The 23389-nt window shown below is 53.1% G+C and overlaps 1 protein-coding gene across 1 annotated transcript in view; it reads right to left on the bottom strand.

Moving 5' to 3' along the window:
* The window catches only part of PLXDC1 (plexin domain containing 1), a 55999-nt gene that overhangs the window by 5457 nt on the left and 27153 nt on the right, over nt 1-23389 (bottom strand). Inside the window, exons 7-11 of the mRNA XM_059379190.1 lie at nt 22952-23051; nt 12728-12823; nt 7795-7876; nt 4367-4427; nt 3229-3364 (exon numbers count right to left, since the gene is read on the bottom strand). Coding sequence (XP_059235173.1) covers nt 3229-3364; nt 4367-4427; nt 7795-7876; nt 12728-12823; nt 22952-23051 — 475 coding nt within the window. The remainder of the gene's footprint in view (nt 1-3228; nt 3365-4366; nt 4428-7794; nt 7877-12727; nt 12824-22951; nt 23052-23389) is intronic.

The raw sequence follows: 23389 nt of genomic DNA, 5'->3' as shown, positions 1-23389 counted from the left end.
TAATTGGATGTTTACTATGCAGTTGAGCCCTGAGAGTAGGCACTGGGGTTCAACATGGTCTCTGCCCTCAGGGAGTTAACAAGTCGGGGAGAGGGAGTGACAATTAAAACCCAGCATAATGAAGCTCTGACTGGGGGCCTCACCCAGATAAAGGGTGTCAGGACGGGGAGGCGAGACATGGGCAGGGGGAAAGGATTCTAGACAGAGGAAAAAGCATGAGCAAAGGCCCCGAGTCAGCAAGGATTTGGCCAGTTGGGAATAAAAAGCAGGTCAGTATAGCTGGAGGGTGGAGAGGGTGTGAGTAGGGGGTGGTGAGAGATGAGACTAGGGGCGCGGCAGGCTAGGAGGGGCTGAGGAGGGGCCTGTGTTCCAGGTGCAGATCTGCTTGAAGACCTCCCCCTCCTCACCTGTGCACAACTTGGAGGAAAGATGTCTACACTGCAAGGTGTGTGTCCTGTGGCTTCCTAAATCAGTTCCTATGGTTGACCCTCCCTGTGGCTCTTCCCCACAGGTTGTGTTGGGGGCTGTGGCCACAGCAGCTTTTCTCCCACTCAGCCATGGCTGGTTCCCAGCCGCCATTTTGCTGGGGGGGGCGGCATGGAAGGCAAAGTGGCTCCCTCAACAGTGAACTGCACTAGAGTCCCGGGAAGACTCACACAGTGAGGAAATGCATGGGGTAGGTGTTGACTGAGTGGTCATTTTTCTGAGTCAGTTGTCACTTTGTTTTTTTAAAGATTTAATTTATTTATTTGAGTGAGAAAGGGAGAGGGAATGAGGGGTGGGGAGGGGCAGAGAGAGAGAGAGAGAGAGAGAAAAGCAGACTCCCTGCTGTGCAGGGAGCCTGTTGTGGGGCTCAATCCCAGGATCCGGACTGGAGATCATGACCTGAGCTGAAGGGTAGATGCTTAACTGACTGGACCACCCAGGTGTCCCTGAGTTGTCTCCTCTTGCTGCTAGTGGTGTGTTCTGTTCTGTTCAGCTGCCCATCGCATAAGCCCTTCTCTTGCACACGCTTATTCAGGGTGAAGGTCTGGCTTTCCTTGGAATGAAATGCACAGGTTTGTGGCCGCTGCTTGCCACCCAGAGGTCATTCTGGTTCTCTTTGGAGGAGCGCTCAATCGCAAAAAAAAGCACAACGAAATCCAGCCCCCACACCTCCTGTGCACCCAGCCTTCTCTGCTCCTGAGCTTGGCTAGTGCCAGAGGGGTCCCCGCACTATCCAGCAGCCCGCTCCCACTAACTCCTCTGCTCTCTGGCTCTGCGCTGGCAGGGTGGGTCCCTTTGGCTGTCTCCCCTTCGTTCCCATCTCCCTGTACCCTAAGATAGACCGTGCAGGACAGACTCTAACTCTTGGACTGGATTACTCACTTCCTGTCTCTTCCTTATTCTTTTTCATTTAATTCATCTGAGAATAAATGCTCTCAAAACCTGCACCGTACCCCACTCCCTGTTAATCCTGGACCATCTTAGAATAATGGGAGCTACCCAATCTGCCTTGCTTGTTCACCCCTTTGCTATTTTTTCCAACCCCTCAAATCCACAAAGACCTTTTTTTTTTCTTTTTCAGCACTGGGATGTCTGGGTGGCTCAGTTGGTTAAGCATCTGCCTTCTGCTCAGGTCATGATCCCAGGGTCCTGGGAAGGAGTCCCCATCAGGATCCCTGCTCAGCGAGGAGTCGACTTCTCCCTCTGCCTGCTGCTCCCCCTGCTTGTGTTCTCTATCTGACAAATAAATAAAATCTTTTTTTTTTTAAAGGTGTTTTTTTTTTTTTTTTTTCAGCACCAAGAAAAGCAGTCAAGGGGCAAGATCTCCGCTTTCGAGCCAAATGAGACCTGACTCCACCTCTTCCTGCCTGTGTGACCCTGGGCAAGTCACCGACCTCCCTAGACCTTAGTGTCTTCTCTGAGAAATGGAGATATAACAGAATCAGCATGCAGGGTTGTCAGGAGGACCAAGTGAGTGTTGATGCCTGAACAACGTTAGCCCATGGTCAGGCCCCTCAGAATGTTAGCTCACAGCGCGCCTGGGTGGCTCAGTTGTTAAGTGACTGCCTTCAGCTCAGGTCATGATCCTGGGGTCCAGGGATCAACCCCTGTGTCGGGCTCTCTGCTTGGCGGGGAGTCTGCTTCTCCCTCTGTCCCTCACCCTGCTTGTGTCGTTCTCTCTCTCAAATAAACAAATAAAATCTTAAAAAAAAAATGTTAGCTCGCCTATTATTTGCTCCCTCCTCTAGGACTTCCTTCTGGCCAGACCCATGGGTCCATTCTCCCGTTCTTTAGGCTGTAGTGAGAAAGGCAGGGGGCACCGTGGAAAGTATATTCCACCACTTACTTTGCAGGTAACCCCAAGTAACCAACTTCGCCCCTACGGGCGTTGGTTACCCGTTGGCCGTTTCCATAGCTACCAAATGGGATGGTGGCTGAATAATATTTTAAAACATTTGCCTTTTTCTCTTCTCCTTTCCTCTGTTGTATTTGCCCCTTTCAAGCAGGTACATGGCTCCATGGAGGCGGGACAAGCCCATGTCTTTCTGAGCCTGAGGGCAAAAGGCTAACACCTGGCAGTGATGTATTAAAGAAGGATGAGAGAGAAAAATCCGGGAAGGGTCTGCACCGGGCTTCCCCAGATGCTATGTAGTACCTCTGGGTGGACAGACCTCTGGCAGCTTCAAGAACCCCAGGCCTTGGGATGGCAGAAGTCCCTGAGGAGGGTGTGGGGGGGCAGCTAGACCCTGGAGAGGTGGGGATGGAGCATCAGCATCCCTCCTGAACACAGCTGCCCCACTCCGACCCTCTGTCCACACCAGGTCCCAGGGCCAGGAAGCCGGGCTGAGGGGCACCCCTCCCGCTGAGCACGGTTGGAGGAAAATCAGGCAGTCTTTCGCTCACGTCTGAGTGTGTGGACTGAGTGTGTGGACAGCTACAAGGCTGCTAAGACCTCCCGGATTCTGTGAGGATGGCTATTAAGATGACCTGAGGCGGATCATATGACATTCCGGGCCCTGGGCTGGGACGTCTGTCTTCCCCTTGCCACAGTGAATCCATCCCACCGTCCTGACATGGGCCAGCACCTGGCTCTGCCTCTCCCCAGGCGCCCTCCTCCGTGAAAGTTGGGCCATTCCTCTTCCCCGAGACAACCCCTGTCAGGGATGGTTGCTGGGGCCCCAGGCCTTCCCCTCCCCGGGGCTTCTTCCCCCAGCCGCTCCCCACTCCTGGCTCAGGCCTTACCTTCTGTGGTGAGGCTGTCGATGAAGAGTGAGGAGGAAGTGGTGGTGAGATCTCCATCAAAGGGACTGAAGGAGCTGTTGGGGGAGGCCGAGTAGTGGCCTTCATCCCGGAAGTCCTCACACGTCCTGCCCTCTGCCTGCAGGACAGACCCCGCACCGCTCTGCACAGAAGCCTCACTGCCCGCCGTGCAGAAAAGAGCCCTTACTTGGGAGGGCGGAGGGGGACCCCTCATCCCTCAGCGGCCAGAAATCTTCAGATGCCGGTGCACGGCTCAAGGGTGGTGAGCTGGGCCCTGAGGGCACTTACAACTTTCACTTTATCCTGAAAGTGCCTGATCTATCTTACAAGGCAATTTAGCCAACTGCGGCTTCCGATTCTTCCTCGAGGAAGGAGCGGAGATGCCAATCTTACACAAATAAAGCAAATCCGTACGTTCACCACAGCCAGCGTCCCAAGTGGGCTGCTGGACAAGATTTGTTTTCAAGTCATAGGAAGCTCCTCCGGCCTTACTAATAACAGAGGAGGTGGTGAGCGCACAGACTGGGGCCTGGGGCAGGCGGTTTATGTTTAAATGTGGGGTCTTGGCACTTCTGTATCCCACCCATTGCGCGGGGCAGGTCAAATCATGAAATCTCTCTGTGCCTCAGTTTTCCGCTCTGAGCAGGTCGGGGGGACCAGCCCCCAGCTCCTGGGCCTGTTCCGATGAAATCAGAGCAAGTGTGGGCAGTGTGCTGTGGGGGGCTCACATGGCATGAAGGGGTGGAGAGGACGAGGGAGACGCCCAGATAAATGGATCTGTCTGGGTCGGGATAAGGTGTAAGAATAGGACGCTCCCCACCCAGAATCAAAGTGTGGAGCATTCTGGAAAACTCCAGCAGCGAGAAGGAGCCTGTATGGGATCCTAAAGGGGAGGTGCCTGGAACCATCCTCTTCCCTCCCAGAAAAGCTTGCCTCCAGAGAGCCCTCCAAAATCTCCCAAGTCTGGCCTCACTGGCTCAGGGCAGTCTGAGGGGCAAGGCCTGGATGGAGGGAAGAATTCCACCAAAAGCCAAAGACACCTTGTGGAGAGCTCCTGGGGGACGGGCCTGCCAGGGCAGCCCTACCGTCCCCCACAAACTGGCTTGCTGAAGCTTCTCACCTCCTGGGCACAGCCGTAGGCCAGCCACTCCTGGCGGTAGCGGTCAAAACCACTGGAGCATCTGCAAGGGGACCAAAAGGTAAGAGGTGTGAAGGACTGACAGAGAAGCCCTCCCCTTCTTTCCCCCGGTCAGTAATAGCTCTCTGATGATGGTGAGGAGGGGGCCGACCTCCCAGGGCTGAGATGATCAAGACCACGGGGCAGGTGCCCTCCTCAGCACCAGGCAGCTGGGGGATCAGCAGTCAGACCCCTCTTCCCCAATTACGCCAAAGGAAGGGAAGGTGTCTGTGTCATCTCTATCCCCTCCTTCGGACCCAGCTCCCCAGGACTAAGGCCACATCTACCCAGATGTGTGTGTATAGGGCATTAGATGGACTGCATGACCTCAAATAAACTTTAAAATTCTCTTGGCTCTAGGCTGCTATGAAATTGCTGAGCACCAGGGAAATCACACAAATGTCTTCTTGGGAAAGCCTCGCTTATTCATAGACAGTCCTCCTCCATCTTTGCAGAGGGGCCTGAACTTGACAAGGAGAGGCTGGGCTGACGGTGGACGTGAACAGAGTTAGCCAGTACCTCCTGTGTGATCATTAAAGGGCAAGAAGGAGGGTCTTGCCAGAGGCTAGGAGAAATTTAAAAAACTGGCTGGTCAGTGTCCCAGGAAAGGACGCTGGAAAGGACGCTGTGCAGCTCCGCTGGGCTGGGAGAGGCCGAGTGCCTCCCTAGGGAAGGGGTGGGGGTAGGAGGATGAACCAGAGAATGTTAATGTTCTCCATGGCATCAGGCTCCCATTTCCATTCTTCACTCTGGTGCCAGGGGAAACCAGCGAGCCCTGCTCTAGCTCTGGGACATCTGCATGGGAAGAAGCATCCCATGAGCCACCACTGCTGAGAGAGAATTCATGGTTAGTTAACTTTCTTCCCTAGCATCCGCCCACCCCGCTGCCGAAGACCTGGTGAGGCAGAAGGTTCCCGAGCACTGTCAGTGCTTCCTTCTGAAGATGCCTCCTCGGGCTCTGAGCTGCTTCTCCCCTCAGGCTCTGAGCAGCAGGGGGAGCGGGGACGCACTAAACCATCCCCACCCCCCCACTCTCAGGTCCTCTGTGTCCACTACTTTGGGGCACGGAGGATTAGGGGTGTGTTAGGGGCTGGGAGCTAAAGTTCCTTTTGAAGCCAAACTAAAGGATTCTTTCAAGGGCTGAGACTTTGATATAGGCCTAAGAGCACCACATTCTAAGCCCTGAGCCAACCAACCCAGACGCAGAGAAGGGCCTGAGATATGGCCACTATTGAGCGCCTCCTGAATGCCAAAGGTCACCCCAGCCATGTGCTATTCCTGTCCTGTTTCAGGGGACCCTCACAGTGACCCTGAAAAGCAGGGATTATGGCCCCTCATTCCCTGGGCCAAATCCTGGAGTTAAGGTCACCCCTTAAGGGGGTGGGTTGGGGGTGAGGGTTGGGGGTGATGTGGGATGAAAGGAAGACACCAGCCATGGTAAGTGAAATTGTCTAAATCAGATCCAGCCCCAGCGCAAGGAGGGGAAGCTCTGGGAGGCTGCGGAAGGCAGAGTGGGTGGCGAGGAAGGGGAAGCTGAGAACCCACAGGGTGATTGCAAGCAGCTGTGGCGGGGGAGAGTCCCTGGTGGCTGGGCCCTCGGCACCAGCCCTGCCTCCTGGCTCTTTGGGGACCCGGGGTCAGCTCTCAATGGATGCCAAGACTCCAGATGGCTGGCAAGGAGGGCTCCATGCTGGGGTGAGCCCAGGCCCACGAGCACTGGGGGACAAGACTTCGGACCCACATCAGCCTTGCCTTCTCACTGCTGGAGCTTCTGCATCCCAGAGCTGACATGACCACAGCAAAGGCCGTGTCTGCACTTAAGGCCTTGGCCTCCCCCAACCTGACCAACCCTCATTAAACGGTCACGGTCTCTGGGTTTGGGCGTATGTGTTAAATGGGGATGTGTCCATGCGAGGCTTTTGCTTTCATCTGACCCATTTTGAAGTTCTCATGGCTCAGCTTCGGTTGGACGCTGAGTCATGTAGTGGCCGGCCAGCCCCAGGATTCCAGGGCTCATTTGAGGTGATCTGGGCTATCTCTCCACGCTGAGACAGTGGCTCGCAAACTTGAGAGGGCCAAAGGGGGACCATGCTGTAAAGCCACACACCAGGAGGGACCAAGCTGGGGTCTGCCCTAGGTATCCTCTCTGAGGCTCCATGTCCTTCGTGCACGGGGCCCTGGACACTTTGCAAAAATGCTCTTGGGTAGTTGAGAAATTAAAATGATGGCATGTTCCTCACCCACTTTTCCCCGGGACCACATCACCACACAGCCCATTTTATGGGGAAATAAATTGAGGCCCCAAGAGAGTGAGTAAGAGCACAGCTGATGGGAAGAAAAACACCCTGGAGCCCCTCTCCTCCTGGCCTGGGCTATGCCTTGTGCTGGGCAGGCCGCCTGCGAGGGCGGCAGCTTCTATTTCTGCACCAGGATGTTTGAAAGGAGCAAAGGAAATGCTGACAGGTGCCCCACAGCTGCGTGGAACGCAGAGACTCTGTAATTTGCAATTTTCAAGACTGCCTCCGAGGCTCTCGGAGTTCACAGGGCTTCCCACTCTCATGAGAGCCCCAGTCCCCAGAGACATTTTTCCCCCTTCCTGCTATTTATTTATCTTGGACAGGAGAACAGGGCTCAGATTCTGAGTCTAATCTGTGAGGAAATGATTTCAGAACAAGGAGTGGAAGATGAGTTGATTTAAGAACTTTATCCCTGAATCCAAATCTCTTCCGGAATTTTCCCTAGTTCCAAAACCAAGCAAACACAGCTTTGTAGCCTGCCCTAACCTTCCACAGATGCCTGCAATTTCCATAGCCCCGAATTTCAGGAAACTCCGTTGCAGCCTGACAAAAGATCTTCAGGAGGGGTTTTGGGGTCAGGGGGATCCCATCCAACGGCAATGGGACTTTGGAGCCGGGAGGTCCCACATTTGTTTGCAGGTCAGGCACTGTGTTGAAATTCAGGCTCCTGGGCGTCCCTCCCAGAGACCCTGATCCTGCGGGGCCTGGGCCGGGGCCCAGGAATCTGCATATTTAACCAGAGCCCTAGCTGAGTCTGGGATCCTCACAGCTGTGGATCGTTCTCGAGAAGCCCTGCCCTAGGATGAGCCAACTCTTCCGGGGTGTGAGGAGGAGTTACAGTTGGTGGGATCCCTGGATAGTCTTCTGGAAACCTAGCATCACCATAGGGACCCGGCAGGTCACCTTGATTGGTCTCAGGCCTTAGGGACTCACTTCTGTGACATTCTCGTCCCAGGGGGCACAGTTGACTGGCTAGAGATACTCTCATGGTGGCAGTGAGGCAGAGAGTCGGGGCCAGGCCACCCTCTGCCCCACCTCCACAGTCCACCCGTGGGCCTCAGCCTGGGCACAAACCTCTGGAGGACATGGCACCAGCTGCAGTTGAAGGTCAGGTCCGAGGACACGCAGGCGTCACAGCTCTGATGCTGCAGGCAGGCTGCAAGAGAAAAGGTGACTGTCCCCCAGCTGCAGACCCTCCGTGGACCTCCACGGACCTCCAAAAGGCACAACTCTCCTCGGTGCCAGGCCTTTACAGAGTTTCGGAGTCTCTGACTAGCAGGGACCCTGGAAGTCATTAATGCCACCCTCCCTCGCATCCAGCCCCGATTCTTCTGTCTGTTTCTCCCTCCTCCGCTTTCCTCCTTCCTCCTTCGGTTCCCAGGGGGCTGGGCCCCGAGCTGGGACTGGGGTTTGCACCGTAAATCCTGGTGCCTGCCTTCTTGGGCCTTATAGTCCTCTGGGTGGACAGACACTAAATAGATCATCAAACAAACATAACTATGTCATTATCATCATGATGAGGCTCGGGAAGGAAAATCACAGGGGCCTGGAAGCGTGGACAAAGGGATCTCACCTAGCCTGGGAATTTACACTGCTGGGCTGTTGCCCACAATTACAGGGTGGAAAAAGATTCTTTGTCTTAACTGAGATCTGTTTGACACAGAACACTGTATATGTTCAAGACGTAAAGCATGTTGACTTGACACCTTTATATTGCACTCTGATTGCCGTTGTAGGGTTAACTATGAATGCTACTGAGTCACACGGTTGCTATGTCCTCTCCTGGCAGGAACAAGAACTAGTCTTCCAACAAGTTTAATGTTTTTTTAAAAAAATTCATTAATTTATTTATTAGAGAGAGAGAGAGAGCATGAGCAAGGTGGAGAGGGAGAAGCAGGCTCTCTGCTGAGCAAGGAGCCCCATGCAGGACTCGATCCCAAGAACCCGAGACCACAAACGAAGTCAAAGTCAGATGCCTAACCCACTGAGCTACCCAGGCACCCTGAATTTAATGTTTAGAATACACTTTTGTTGGCTATAATCACAGAAAAGGATGTTTATGATGTTCTGGTTTGCCCCCCGCCAGTGCTAGCTGGGAGCACACCTTCCATCCATGTGGAAGGCCTGGGGCCAGAATCGTCCCCTGGTCTGTCTCCACCTCCTCACTCACCTCAGCAGAGCCTGAGCGCTGCGTCTGTGGGGGGTCAACCAGTCTTTCTTGATTCCATCCCTTTCTTCTCCCTTCCCACTTGGAAGTGAGCTACCCCCAGGGCTATGTGGGTCTCTCTGCTCACTTGGGTTACATCTCACGTGGGGAGTTACTGAACCTCGCTGTGTCTCAGTTTCTCGTGTGGAAAAGAGGGACCCTGGTGGTCTCTGCTGGGCAGACGTGCAGTGAGGATGAAATGAGGCGACCCGGGGAGAGGGTCTGTACGTGACTTGGGCTGGCCCTGCGGTGAGTCCTGTGAATGCTGCCCGTGGCTGACTGTGACCTTACTCATGCCCCTCAGCGTACCTACCAGGATTCATCCACTCATTCATTCATGCTCACGTTCATTCTTCTTTGCTTTTTAGAGATTTGTTTGTTTGAGAGAGAGAGAGAGAGAGCGAATGCACACGTGAGCAGGGGAGGGAGAGAGAGAAACTCCAAGCAGGCTCCCTGCTGAGTGCAGAGCCCAATGTGGGGCTCGATCCCAGGACCCCAAGATCATCACCTGAGCCAAAACCAAGAGTAGGACGCCTAACCGACTGTGCAGCCTGATGCAGTCTTTCAACAGATATGTATTGAGCACCTGCCACAGGTAGGCACGGTCCCAGCTATGGAAGCTGCAGTGACGAATAGGGAAAGACAGACAGATGCGCTCCTGGCACAGAGCCTGCCGCTAAGTGCAGGAGATGCCCAACAATACCCAGACAACAAAGTCTGCACTAGGGTTTCTAGCACAGGCTGAGAAAACAAGGGGCGCAGAACAGGGAGGCGGGGTGACAGTGTGGGGGATGTCCTATTTGGGGAGGTTGGCAAAGGCCTCTGAGGAGAGGTCGTTTGGGCAGAGATTGAGAGCAGGGAGGAAGCAAGACTGGAGGCCCGCCTGGAGGAGGAGGAGGAGTTGAAGCAGAAAAGCCCCTGAGCGCAGAGGCCGGGGAGGAGCATATTCCAGCGGTGTTCCCAGCGGCCACCAGAACACTAACGGGCTGCATGGAGTCGACAAGCTGAGGGTGATGGGAATGGGGGGGAGGGACAGCTGGGGGCTGGCCTGGGGCAGGGCAGAGCCGGAGAGCAGAGGAGTTAGTGGGAGCAGGCTGCTGGACGGTGCGGGGACCCCTGTGGCACCAGCCAAGCCCAGAAGCAGAGAGGGCCGGAGCGCAGGAGGTGTGGGGGCTGGATTTTAAGCGTTGTTCGCTTGAGATTGAGCGCTCCTCTGAAGAAAACCAGAAAGACCTCTGGGTGGCGAGCAGCTGCCACAGACCTGTGCATTTCATTCCAAGGAGAGCCAGGCCCTCACCCTGAATAAGTGTGTGCACGAGAAGGGTTCATGTGATGGGCAGCTGAACAGAACAGAACACACCGCTAGCAGCAAGAGGAGACAACTGACTCAGAAAAATGACCACTCATTCAACACCTACCACACACATTTCCTCACTCTGTGAGTCTTCCCGGGACTCTACTGCAGTCCGTTAATGAGGGAGCCACTTTGCCGGCCATGCCACCCACCCCAGCAAGATGGCGGCTGGGAACCAGCCATGGCTGAGTGGGAGAAAAGCTGCTGTGGCCACAGTGTGTCACTTTCAGTCACTGTGAGAGGGACGGGCTGTAGGTGGCACTGTGTCCTTTCAAGAGAATGGAACTCTCCAGCTGTTTTGTCCCCTTCTATACCCAGAGGGCCCAGAACAGCTCCCTATCACAGATGGATGGTAGGCAGTTAACCAATGTTTGTGGAATCCATGCCTGCGTGATTTTGTTATCCCCATTTTACAGGTGAAGGAACTGAGGCTTAGAGAGAGTCACAGAGTTAGGAGTGGTGATCTGGGCTTGAACTGAGGTCTGAGGGAGCCAAAAGCCTGAGCTCTTAGCCTGGAGGTCCCACAGGGGGCTTCCCTGCCCCAGCTCTCACCCTCTGCCCATGCCACCCTCTTATGGTGTCTTCCAGAAGAGACACCAGGAGGAACTGGCCACAGAGTACAATGGCTTGGAGACAGGCCATCCACAACCTCTGGACAAATCTTGGGTAAGTAAACTGCCCCCCCCACCACCACCCAAAGGTAAGAGAGAAATCCTTCATGGTTGGGGGTGGGGGGTGCAGAGTTTTCTTGGAACCAAGTTAACCGGCTTCCAGGGGCTCCAGGCAATTGCTCTAGGCAAACTGGCCATGAGAAAAAGGTCTGGGAGCCTCTGTGGGATAGGTATACAACCCACTGACCTTTATTTCTCATCTGCATTTCAGATGTCCCGCGAGCTATTAAATGCTTACGAATTCACTGGAGGGGTGGAAGTGGCTGAAATGTAGAGTGTCCCAGAAACGATTCTCAGGATGCTTCACTTCCGCCCAGGCAGTTATCTGCCCTTCGATGTCCTTGCTCCTAAGTGCAGTTTCTTCAAGTCCTGAGCCTGGAGGTTTGCCCTCAGCAGTCCTTGAGGAACCCCTGCTTCTCAGGCCCCAGGTCTCTCCTGCCTAAGACAGAGGGCAGCTGCGGTGGGGGTGGGGCTGTGACCTTCAAGGGGTTTGTGTCCTGTGACCCCATGGTGTCTGTGTCCTTTTTCTTTCCCAGGGGGAGACACCTGCTGGGCCCCGCTGAGACAGGTCTAGTGTTCAAGAACTTTCCTCCTCCCCTTCTTCTTTCTCCACTGCCCCCGGCTTCCAGAACCTCCAGGGAAGAGGAAGCCAGGGGAGGCAAGGCAAGAAACACCCCAGAAGGCAGGGAGAAGGCCATGGACTCAGAGGGAAGCTGGTAGGTACTATGAGACAGGAGAGGACATTCAAACTCTCTTTCAAAAATGCAAGAACAGGGGTGCCTGGTTGGCTCAGTCGGAGGGCATGAGCTCCTTGATCTCAGGGTCATGAGGTCCCACATTGGTTGTAGAAATTAAATAAACAAATAAACTTTAAAAAATAAGAAGAAAGTAAAAGTGCGGGCTGTGAGAACAAGAGTGCTGTCCTTTGCCTCGCTCTCCCCAGCTGCCCTGACCATATCCCAAAGGGCACCTGACCCCGATCCTGTGGGGTCCACAGCAACAGCTGGGGCCTTGGTCATGGACCTCAGCTGTAGGTGAGTGGGGCACCGGGGAGGGCCGGAGCCGTGGTTCTTGGAGGACTGCTGGCTAAATCGCTTTATTGCCTCCAGCCTGTGAACTCTGGCATTACTGCTCCTCTAAGGAACACATGACAAGAAATGTAAGGACCCATGGGTGCCTGGGAGGCTCAGTCTGCCTTCTGCTCAGGTCATGATCCCGGGATCGAGCCCTGGCATCTTGGGCTCCCTGCTCAGAGGGGAGTCTGCTTTTCCCTCTTCTCTCTGCCCTTCTCCCCTACTTGTGTGAGCTCCTTCTCTCTCTTTCGCAAATAAATAAATAAAATCTTAAAAAAAAAAAAAAAAAAAAAGAAAGAAAGAAAGAAATGTAAGGATTGATTCACTCGGTTCCTGGATTACCTTTCCTGGGGGCTCAGTCGAAAAATCCTCAAGGATACACCTTTCCTGGTTTTAATTGTGTGTTAATCACCACAGGTATCCTGTTTCAAGTACAACCACGCCCAGGATGCCAGCTAGTGTCAGCGCTGGCATTAATGTCCTCAACTCTACCTGCCATGCTTCTGACCCTGACCTTAGCTCTGGGAGGGAAGTGATGTGAGGCCCATGTGACAAATGAGAAAGGGCAGCCCGGAGAAGTAAGGTGGCCGTACCCACACAAGGGTCAGTGGTGGGCCTGGGAATTGAACCCAGATTGTGTGACTCTGAAGCTCTTTCCAGGACAGTGGAATGCTCTCCCTCGGCAGGGACGATCCCTACTCACTTGGCATTGGGGTGAACTCCACGGCTGATGTGCTGGTGACCTTGTTGGGGTCCAGCTCCACACGATGGTATTCGAAGATGGTCCTTCGCCGAGATTCTGAAACAGAGGCAGAGCCTGTCACTGGGAGCAGCGCATGCCCAGAGGACTTTGAAGTTTGTATCCAGAGCCGGACAGATGGGCAAGAGACTCAAGTGAGTGGATGGGGGCGGGGTCAGGATGCAGCCCCTAAGGGCAGGAAGTAAACTCATCAACCTTGGACAATGATCTCAAAGCTGCAGGGAGACAGGAGGACAGGAGTTCACCCTGCAAGGAGAGCTTTGAATTGTCGACAGGTTAAACAACCTAACACAGAGGCCTGGCTGCTCCTGAGGTCAAGACCTAGGAGCTCCCCTGCTTCTGCACAGCTCTGTGCCTTCACAGCTGCTGTTCCCTTGACCCATATTGTCCTTCCATGCCTTCTCCCCTCCTCTAGCTCACCCTTCCACATCCAGCTCAGGGTCACTTCCTCTGAGCAGCCTTCCTTCACCAGGTCCCTCCTCTTCTCTACCCAGGCCAGGCACCCTGCTACCCCTGCACACCCCAGGTATGTGGCCCCCGCTGTCTATTTGGGGGGCGGGGCCGTTAGACAGTGAGCATCGGGTCCTGAACTTGACTCACAGAGAGCACTCTGCAAATGTCTGCAGAGGCACAGGCTGAACTTTGGAAACCTCTCCTGTCCGGAATGGAAGTCAGAGTGAGGCTCAGGGCCTGGGGCTGGGCTTATATTACGTCTCAGTCCCTGCAGGGCATTGGTTTCAAGAAACCTGAGTTTTGATTCAAGTTCCGCTCCCGGTTGGGCCTCAGTTTCTTATTTATGATGTGGAAAGGCAGAAACACCTGCTACAACACATTTGGGAGGAAAAACGTACAATTGTAGAGGAAAGACTTCTCCTAAAATGAAAATCGATGCTCTGATACTTTCCACCACATCTCCACACCCACCTAAGAACCATGACATGGGGTTGGTTTCCTTCAGCTCTGAAAGGCCGTCAGCCAGCCACCGAGCTTTGTGAATGAATTTCCCTACAAGGAGAAGGAGCCTTGTTGTGCTCGGCCTGTTCAGCGCCCCTTCTTCTTTTTGGAAACAGCACTCCCTTTGAGGGAACTACCCCTAGTCCATTCCTACATGTGCTTGGCCCTGGAGCTACCATCTTCCCCATGACTCTACCTCCCTGGCTGCACAGTGATTGGTCCAGGGCTGGGCATGTGATGCAAGCTGGACCTATCAGAGACCTTCCCTGGGACTTTTCAACTGTAACCAAAAGGCCCTTTGCTTTTTGGTAATGAAGCTCAGAAAATGCAAGCTCCAAGTCCATGAACAGCCACAGGTCCGATCTCACGCACAGACTCATAGCAGTACATAATCGTGGCTCTCCAGCCTCTGGTGCCCCCAGGACCTGCCCTGGTCCCTGTCTCCCTGGCTCTCAGTTCTTCCTTTGGTTCTTTGGGCTGCTTCATATCCCCTCTTCCACTTAAGATAGTTTGAGCTGGGCTTTTGTTCCTGGAAGCCAAGAGCAGGCAGGTGGTTTGGAGGAACCTTCCCCAAGGTGGCAGGAGAACTCATCAGGCCCAACTGTGAAAGGAAAGGGGTCATGTGTTGGGCGCCCTCTCCTTAGTCCTCCTCCTGCATGAAGAATCTGCTCAAAAGAACATCTCATCTTGGTTTCTATCATGGATTTATCTCTGATCTTGGAATCAATGCCTCCTACTTAATCCCTGGTTGAACCCCAGTGGGTCTGGTGCTTCTCTTCCCACACCACACTGCTGTGTGGCATAGCAATGATGGGCGTGTCGGCCCCAGGAACATTCCCAACCGCGGAATGTCCTGGAAACGTAACCCTATGCAATGAATGCATCCTGACTGGTGGCGTTTGCTGATTTCTGTGGTGTACACACGCCCCATGCGGATTTCAAGCTACCAATTTGGAGTCACTGAACACAGCATCAGGAAGAGACATGGTCACTCTGCTCTCGTGATTCTATACAAGGGTGCCCACCACACCATAGCTCCTGGTTTCTCTGCAGTTGTCCTCCACATTCGAGGCTTCGCTTTCGCAGCCTGAGACCCCACCCCCCACTCCATCAGCCATGCTGCTCACCTCCCCCCATCTCCTCACCAACGGAGGGTGTGGGTACAGTACAGTAAGATATTTTGAGAGAGAGATCACATTCACTTTCACTTGACTTTTATAACATGACATTGCTATCATTGCTCTGTGTTATTACTAGTTAGTGTTGTTAATCTCTCACTGTGCCTAGTTTATAAATTAAGCTTTACCACAGGAATGTAGGTATAGGAAGAAACACAGTATCCACAAGCTTCAGGGCTGCTCATGGTTTCAGGAAGCCACTGGGGATCATGGAACCTGTGCCCGCAGATAAGGGGGGGACCACTGTATTTGTGCTTCTAAAAGGGCAGAAGGGAAACATTTTCAGTAAAAATAAATACTTAAGCCAACATCCCAAAGATGGAGGAACTGCGTCCTTATTTTTGTCCTAAGCAACCCTAAGTCTGAAAGGGAAGGGGCCTAAAGGAAATCCTCATAGTTCTCAGGCAGGCAGTCACTGCCCGATGTCTACAGGCTTACCAAGGTCCTAGGGAGGAGAGACTCTTCCATCAAAAGCTGAGGGATGAGGCTCACAGAGCCCTGTACACATGCACGCACGCACGCACGCACGCACACAGACGCACATATTTATTTTGGTACAAGAAAGGGCCGTTGCCAAGCAGGAGTGGAGTCTGGAAGAGATTGGGGTGAGGAAGGTCAGCTTTCTGTCATTTTTTGCTCAGTTTTTAATCTTTAATCTTTCATCAGGGCCTGTATGCACTGCAGGGCCCTTCCCAAGTAGCACCAATTGCACTGAGAAGGTGGCCTAGGATAGGAGTGAGCCTAGGGGATGTGAGACATCTAGATGGAGGACACCCAGACTGCCTTCCACAACTCTGTCCAACACACCTCCCCCAAGAGCTATCTCTTCTTCTGAAAAATCACCCCTTTGAGCATTAAAATGTAAGGGGGAAGAAAACAAAGGGAAATTCCAGGTCTTCCAAGGGGTGTGAGACCATGGGATCTATAATCTGTGGAAACCTTTCTTCCTTTATCTGCTTCCTCTTGCAAGACTCAACGCAAAGGACACGCCCTCGAAGGCTTCCCCGCCCTCCCCAGCACCGTCGGTGGCCCCTCCTCTGAGCTTCACAGCTTCCTGCACGTTGTCCAGGATCCCCTGTTACACCCTCCATCAGTATTGACTTTGATCAACACCTGCCCCACCGTGCTGAGCTCTACCACTCCCACCACCCAGCCCCTAGCATCAGCCCCTGCACATAAAAGGGCCTCAAAAGAAATGACTGTGAACGAATGCGTGGATTATAGGTAGTCACCAAACCTCAGCAACGTATTTATAACTTCAGTCCACAGCCTACAGGAAAAACACCCTTCCTGCCCAGCCCACCAGACTATGGCCTTTCTCAAAAGGGGAGCCCAATGGGCACTGTAGTCAGACATGCCCCTTCTGACCTTAGAGCTCAAAGGAGGGGAGAGCTGGCTTTCCGGATTTCCCACCTGCAAGGAGGTAGAGGAGTGCTTGACCCCAGGGTGGGAAGGAAGGAGAAATGGAAAGAACAAGTGAAGTCAGGTTGGGCATGAATGAGGGCATGAACTTGTCGAGGAGGCCGACTTCAGGGATAGAGACACACAAGCAGCAGCCATGGAAGGCAAGGTTCCCAGCAAAGCTCCCGCCAGAATCTAGGGATGGGTCTCCCCACCACCTGGGCTGGGGAACCAGAATTGGGGGTGTGTTTCAAGGGAGGATGCAGCCAGACGGGGTCAGATGTGCTCCAAAGCCCATCATCGCCCTACCGCAGGGCAGGGAAGAGGAGTGTGGTAGAAAGGGGGATGAGAGTGGGTGTGCGGAAATAGACCGCTGATTAAAAATATTTGCTCACTTCAACTGCCAACGTGTACTTGTTTGAGTGTGTGGCTTGGGTAATATTTTATTTCTCTATAAACAGAACTCTTAATATCCCTGCCTGAGTTATTTGCTTTTGGATTATCTCGCCAACATCTGGGGCTCGCCCAAGGACGATGACGTCCATCTGCACGACCAACAGATCCCTCCGGAAGCAAGACAGAGGCCTCCTCAAAGCCACATTTCTGGCAGTTTGGGACGTTCTGTTTTTATCTCTGCCTCCACTCATCAAAGATTCAGAAATACTAAGATCCAGACACGGAAAGCGCTGCTGCCCAGACAAGAAATGTTAGCGGCTCAAAAGAGAGGTTTACATGTCCCATTTTGTTTCAAAACCAGACACCAGCGGGGAAGGGTTGGATTGGCCAGAAGAAATCAGACTGACAAGTCCTGCCACAAAGTGCAACCACTCCAAAAATGGGTGGCTACAAGATTAAAAAAATATAAGATGGCAGTTTTAGAAGAAGTTTTCATTTCTTTGTTCATGTACTTCTTTTTTTTTAAGGTTTTATTTATTGATTTTAACAGAGATAGAGAGAAAGCATAAGCAAGGGGAGGGGCAGAGGGAGAAGCAAGCTTCCCGCTGAGCAGGGAGCCCCATGGGAACTCGATTCCAGGACTCCGGAATCATGACCTGAGCCAAAGGCAGCCACTTAACGAACTGAACCACCAGGTGCACCAAGAACGAGTTTCTTAAACAAATGAATAGAGGAAATTTTATTGACTGCTGGGGGCCCTCGTGGCCAAATAAAGAGCAAATGAGCTACCTTGTATGTTTTGCGTGCCTCTGCAGAAAGCCACTGCTAATTGCCCATAGATCTTGTCTCTGCATTAGGCGTGCTCTGCAGACTCTGCTGCAAAGCCTGTGTAACAGTTTATGTAAGGAAGTAATGGTAAGAAAAATTCTGGTTTTTGCAGCATCGCCTTCCCTCAATCCCAGAGTGAGACTGTGCTGAAGTCCCCCCACCCCCAAAACCGAGGGGTGGGAGGAAAGTGGAGCCTGGGGAAGGAGACAGTCTCGTAGACCAGCCCATGGGCTCACTGCCGGGGAATTCTGGAATAGTGGGGAAACCAACCTCCACTTCTCATTGCACTCCAGGCGTGGAGGGGCTTGGGTACTAGCGATACCATCCTTTCTGGCGGCGGCATCCCAGGGAGGCTTGGACAATGGGAGCCTCAGACAAGAGAGCTGTCCCTGAATTTGCGTCTCCCTGAAGCCACAGTTATTTGGGATTTACTGTTATTTGCAGCTCAGCCTAATCCAAACTAATTCCCTACTTGTGGGTTGAATAGCAGACCCAGAGGAATCTGACCTCTCAGCCACATCAAATCCATCACTCCCCAAAGCAGAGGAGGTGGCCCATTTAGAAACCCAATGAAGGGGGCACCTGGGTGGCTCCGTTGGTAAGTGTCGGCCCTCAGGTCATGATCCCGGGGTCCTGGAGTTGAGCCCCACATAGGGTTCCCTGCTCAGTGGGAAGCCTGCTTCTCCCTCTCCCACAGCCCCTGCTTGTGTTCCTTCTCCCGCTGAGTCTCTCTCTGTCAAATAAATAAAATCTTTAAAAACAACAACAACCCAATGAAGGCCATGGGTGCTGTCCCAGAAAAAGGCTGGCATCTGAATATGGCCCCCCCACACCTCGATATTCCTCCTAAAGTCTCTGCCCAGAGCCAGGCTAAAAACCTCTGACAAAGAGAGATGCAATTAATTAGTATGCCCCTCCACCACATCAGGCCCCTGTTCTCCCTTGGGGTCACCAGAGTGCAGAGGACCAGGTTTCTGCGGCACCCGTTCCCTCCAGAGGCTCCCGCCCCGGCCTTATTGCACATTTGTTGAGCGCTTGCCCTGCCGCGCGGGGCACTGAGCTAAGCGCCAGGGCCACGGTGAGCCCCCCAAGGAGCTCATGGCCTGCTGGGGAGAAGGGGTCTGAGGAAACCAGGAGTTCTGCTGCAGGGAGGAGACAACATCAGAGCTGGACCAATGGATGAGGAGAATTTTGCCAAGTGGCAAAAGGGTTGAAATGGGCGCCGTTTTAAACAAGAACTATGTCATAGAGAGACGCCTGGGTGGCTCTGCTGGTTGGGCATCTGACTTCGGCTCAGGTCATGATCTCCAGGTCCTGGGATGGGGTCTCATATTGGGATCCCAGCTCAGCCAGGAGTCTGCTTCTCCCCCTGCTTGTGCTCTCTCTCTTTCTCTCTCAAATGAATAAATAAAATCTTAAAAGGAAAAAAAAAAAAAAAAAAGAACTGTGTCATAGCGATGTGGACGGCCCTTGGCACGTTTGGGGAACAGGGCACGCAGACCAGTGATGCCCCGACAGAGAGTGGTGGCTGATGGGTAGGCCGTGCCAGCTGCATGGGACCTTGAATGCCGCGCTAAGGATTTGGACTTCATGCTGCTGCAACAAGATGCCAGAGAATGACATGATCAGATCCAGCGGTGACAAGAAGGAATGAGGGGAGGAGGGAAGGAGATGAGAGGCTGGGGGCTGCGGGACTTTGTCTGGGGGCCGGGTGCCTGCGGGCGGACAGGCAGACAGGACAGCTCAGCTAACAGCACCTGGAGTCCTGAATCCCGCAGCTCCCGCGCCAGGGAGGCCCCGCCTCCTGGAGCAGGCGCAACTGCCCTCCTGTTTTTGCAGGTGGGTTGTGCTTCCTCCCCTGCCCCTCTTCCCGCCTCCCCACATCTCCCTGGCTTGCCCTAAGACAGCCTTTCATTCCAGAATCACAGAGAAACCTCAGATGCAGACACTCCCTGGGGGATCTGACTTCCTTTAATTCACCCTCATACAACAGCTGGATCCAACACACATTTCCTGAGACGCTGCCAGCCCACAAAGCCCTTTGAGAGAGGCACGGATGAACCAGACGGGTTCCGTAAGGCACACGGGCGCGAGGACCGGGACGCTAAGAACCGCCCATCCCGCAAAACAGCCTGGGATCTGCGGCACATCAGGCTGCGGGTGTTTGGGGAGCTGAGGAGAAAAGGATTCACCCTTCTGGCTGGAATGGGCCTGCATTAGATTTAGAAAGTCTCAAACGACCCCACGGTTTAAAAAAAAAAAAAAAAAAAAAGGAAGATCTGGGTTTCAGTTCTCTCTCGGAGCTGTGTGTGTGATCACAAGCGAGTCACCTCACAGAGCCTCTGTGTCCTCATTTAAAATACAGACTTCACTTGCAGTGCTGGGAGGTTGACCAAATACGATAAAACTGAGAGCCTGGGGATGGGATTATAATCAGCGTGGTCATCAGGCAGCCTCCAATGTGGCCCCCACTGGCCTGCCTCCTGGTACTGTTGCCCTTGGACTCCTGTTCTGAGTGTGGGCTGGACCTAGTGACTTGCTTCTAACCAGTAGAATATGGCAAAAGTGATGAGATGGCACTTCCAGGATTAGGTTACAAAAAGACAGCCCTTAGGTCCTGCCCACCCCCTCCGGCTGTCTTGCTCACCTGCTCTGGTGGAAGCCAGCTACCATGTGATGATCTGTCCTACGGGGAGGTCCACAGGGCAGGGACAGAGGGGGCCCTCCTCAAGGAAATGAACCCTGCCCACACCCATGGGAGAGTTCTCGCCAGCTCCACCCCAGTCAGCAGCGGAGATGACTATACCCTGGCAAGCACCTTGAGAGCCGCCGGGGCAAGATCTGGATCGTGGGAATTTACTTGCGGAAATACTCACAACGGGGAGTAAAAATAGCTACTTGCAAGAAAATTCACAGCAGCCTTATTTCTTGTGGCAAAAGTGGGAAACAGCTGTAAAGCCTACGTGGGGTGAGGGGTTGGTTAAATTAAGGTAACATCTGTGTGACAGGCTATCAAGTAGCCAGTAACAAGAACGGAGTGGGAGCTGGTATGGTATGATGGACAGGATATACTTCGTTCAAGGGTAGAACAGTGGCATCATATGCCATCATTTGTGTTAAATAACCAAACATATGCTTGCTTACCTATAGGCTTACAGCTCTGGAAATAACCCAGTAGTGGGGTTGCCTCCAGAAAGGAAAACTAGGGACAGGGATCAGGTATGGGAGAGAAACCTATTGTTTTTTCTTTTTTTCCCCCCATTTCTCCCAAAACCTAATTGTTTTTATAAAAACTTTTTTTTATCTTTTGAGTTTTAGACCGGGTACATTTATTCGTGCAAAAATATCACCTTATAAATTGGGATAAAGAAGAGCATTCATAGGGACGTCTGGGTGGCTCAGTGGGTTAAGCATCTGCCTTTGGCTCAGGTCATGATACCAGGGTCCTGGGATTAAACCCCACTTTGGGCTCCTTGTTCAGCAGAAGCCTGCTTCTCCCTCTGCCTCCTGTTCCCCCTGGTTGCACTTCTTCCCCCGCCACTGACAAATACGTAAATAAAATCTTAAAAAAAAAAAAAGAGCCTTCATAATAACAGAACAGTCATTTATGTTCATGACAAAAACCTCAAAGGTAACGTGCACATGGGTGAAGTTTGGGAAACTGCCACTGTAGCACGTGATTGTTTTCCCACTAGCTGCAAAAGCCACGACTGTGGGCGTGGCATCTGACCAATGACACACCAGTGTCAGGACATGCTCCTATTTCTGCACTGTTTGCTCCCCTTCCAGATGTCCTGCTGGGTTATCAAACACCGCATCGTGTGCTAAGGGCCAGCACAGAAAGATATCCTAATGCAGGACTCACAGACTCCGTGCACCAGACATCGGAGGGAACGCTTCGTGTGCATCATAGCATTCACCTTCACAGTCACTAGGGGGCACGAACTACTTATATCCCCAACTACAGATAAAGAAATAAACTTTAAGAGGATAAGTGACTTGCTGGAGGTCAGATGCTTGTGGGGAGTTTGGACTCCACGCTTCCCACCCCAGAGCCAAGCCCCTCACACTGGACTGAAACTTGCACATGGAAGGTGCTGATGAAGGCTTATGACAGGAGCCCTGGTCCCTTCCCTCGGATTTCCGTTAGGGACAGAGGCTCTGCTCAGGTGATGAGTCCCTCCATGACTTCCTCTTCATTGTATCTCCATAGCACCCAGGACATAGTGTCGAGTAGAAACTCAGAACATGTGTATTGATTGAATTCAACCAACAGATGTAGAAAGGATACTTCTCCCAGAACCCCTGGAGTTCCCCGAATGGTGGTGCCTTGCCTCTCCACAGGGAAGCCCTTTGGTGCCTCTCACCCACATCCTCTCATCCAGCCTGGGACGGCTAGGGTGGAGTTCAGAATATCCCCCAGTCCCATCAAGTACGGGTAGGGATAGAGAAGAACAGACACCAACCAGTCTGCTCCTGCTTGGGGCCCCGCAGGTTAGACAGAAGGACTTTGTTAATGTTCTTGTTTAAGATTGTATTAATTTATTTGAGAACAAAAGAGAGCATGGGATGGGAGAGGGGCAGAGGGAGATGAGGAAGCAGATGCCCCACTGAGCTGGGAACCCAACACGGGGCTCGGTCTCAGGGCCCTGGGATCATGACCTGAGCTGAAGGCAGAGGCTTAACCGAATGAGCACCACCACCACCCCCCACCACCAGGTGCCCCTAGACAGAAGGGCTTTTTTATACACAGCATAACAGAAGAGGTCAGGTTCAAAAGCATTGGAGCCAGGGGTCTAGAAAAAGCAGCCGGCCTGCCTGCCGTGCCTTCCCCAGAAATGGGAATCCAAGACCCTCATGGGGGTGAGCAGGAGAGAAAGAACTGTGATTCCCCCAAAATATCAGAACTGGAAGAGGACCAGGAAGGAAAAAGCACCGTTCCAGCTACACACACCCCCCATATTACAGAAGAAGCCACAGAGGCTAGAGAGATCTGATTTGCCAAAGGACAGTTAACAACGTGGCCAAGACCAGCTTCCTTCCCCTGAAGCCCCCTGTGATGCTCCTATCACCTGGGATGGGGATGTCCTTATAGTTGTGTTCTGTGGACTCAAAAATCTTAATTTGGTGTCTGTGGAGATTTTCTAAAGGGACGGGGTATTGAGTGGCTCTACTTCCCCTCCAAAACTAGAGCCACACCCCCCACTAGAGATTTCACTGGGGGAAAAAAATGGTTCCTCTGCTTTAATGAAGAAAAGTTGGAACTCATTACGCTCCATCTCTGGCTCTCTGTCCTCCATCCACCCCCTCCACTGCCCATCCCCACCCGCCTACAGCCTGGGTCAGCTGGAGCTCGGTCCAACCCCCACCCACCCCGTCCGAGAGCTCCGCTGGATCCCTAGGGACTCACCTGGGACATCCGGGGAAGGGTTGAGAATCATGAAAGCATCTGACAGGCCTGCTTTGACGGGGTGCTGGGAGGAGCTGATTTCCAGGACAGGCATAGGGATCTGTGGCAGGAGAAAAAAGGCACCATCTACCCCCCCCCCGCCCCCCAAGCACCCCTGGGCCAGCCTAGAGCTCCCCTCTGATCTCCAGATGTATCTGCCTGCTCAGCAGCACCTCTCAGAGGACTCAAAGACATCCCAAATCCAATGGTCCCCATCCAAATTGCAAGTCTCTCCCACAACTTCTCCAGCACATTCACTTTTTTTCTTTGCTCTTAGTGGATGGCACCTCCATGCAGGCCAGAAACCTGGGAGTCACCCCCTTTCGTCCATCTCATCCACCCTCCACCGAACACATCTCCAAATCCTATTAATTCACCTGCCCTCTGGCTCTTAGATCT

The sequence above is a fragment of the Mustela nigripes genome, chromosome 16 (assembly GCF_022355385.1).
Source record: "Mustela nigripes isolate SB6536 chromosome 16, MUSNIG.SB6536, whole genome shotgun sequence".
Lineage (NCBI taxonomy): Eukaryota > Metazoa > Chordata > Mammalia > Carnivora > Mustelidae > Mustela > Mustela nigripes.
Note: the sequence above shows the minus strand (reverse complement) of the source record. Positions and strands in the feature narration are given on the sequence as shown.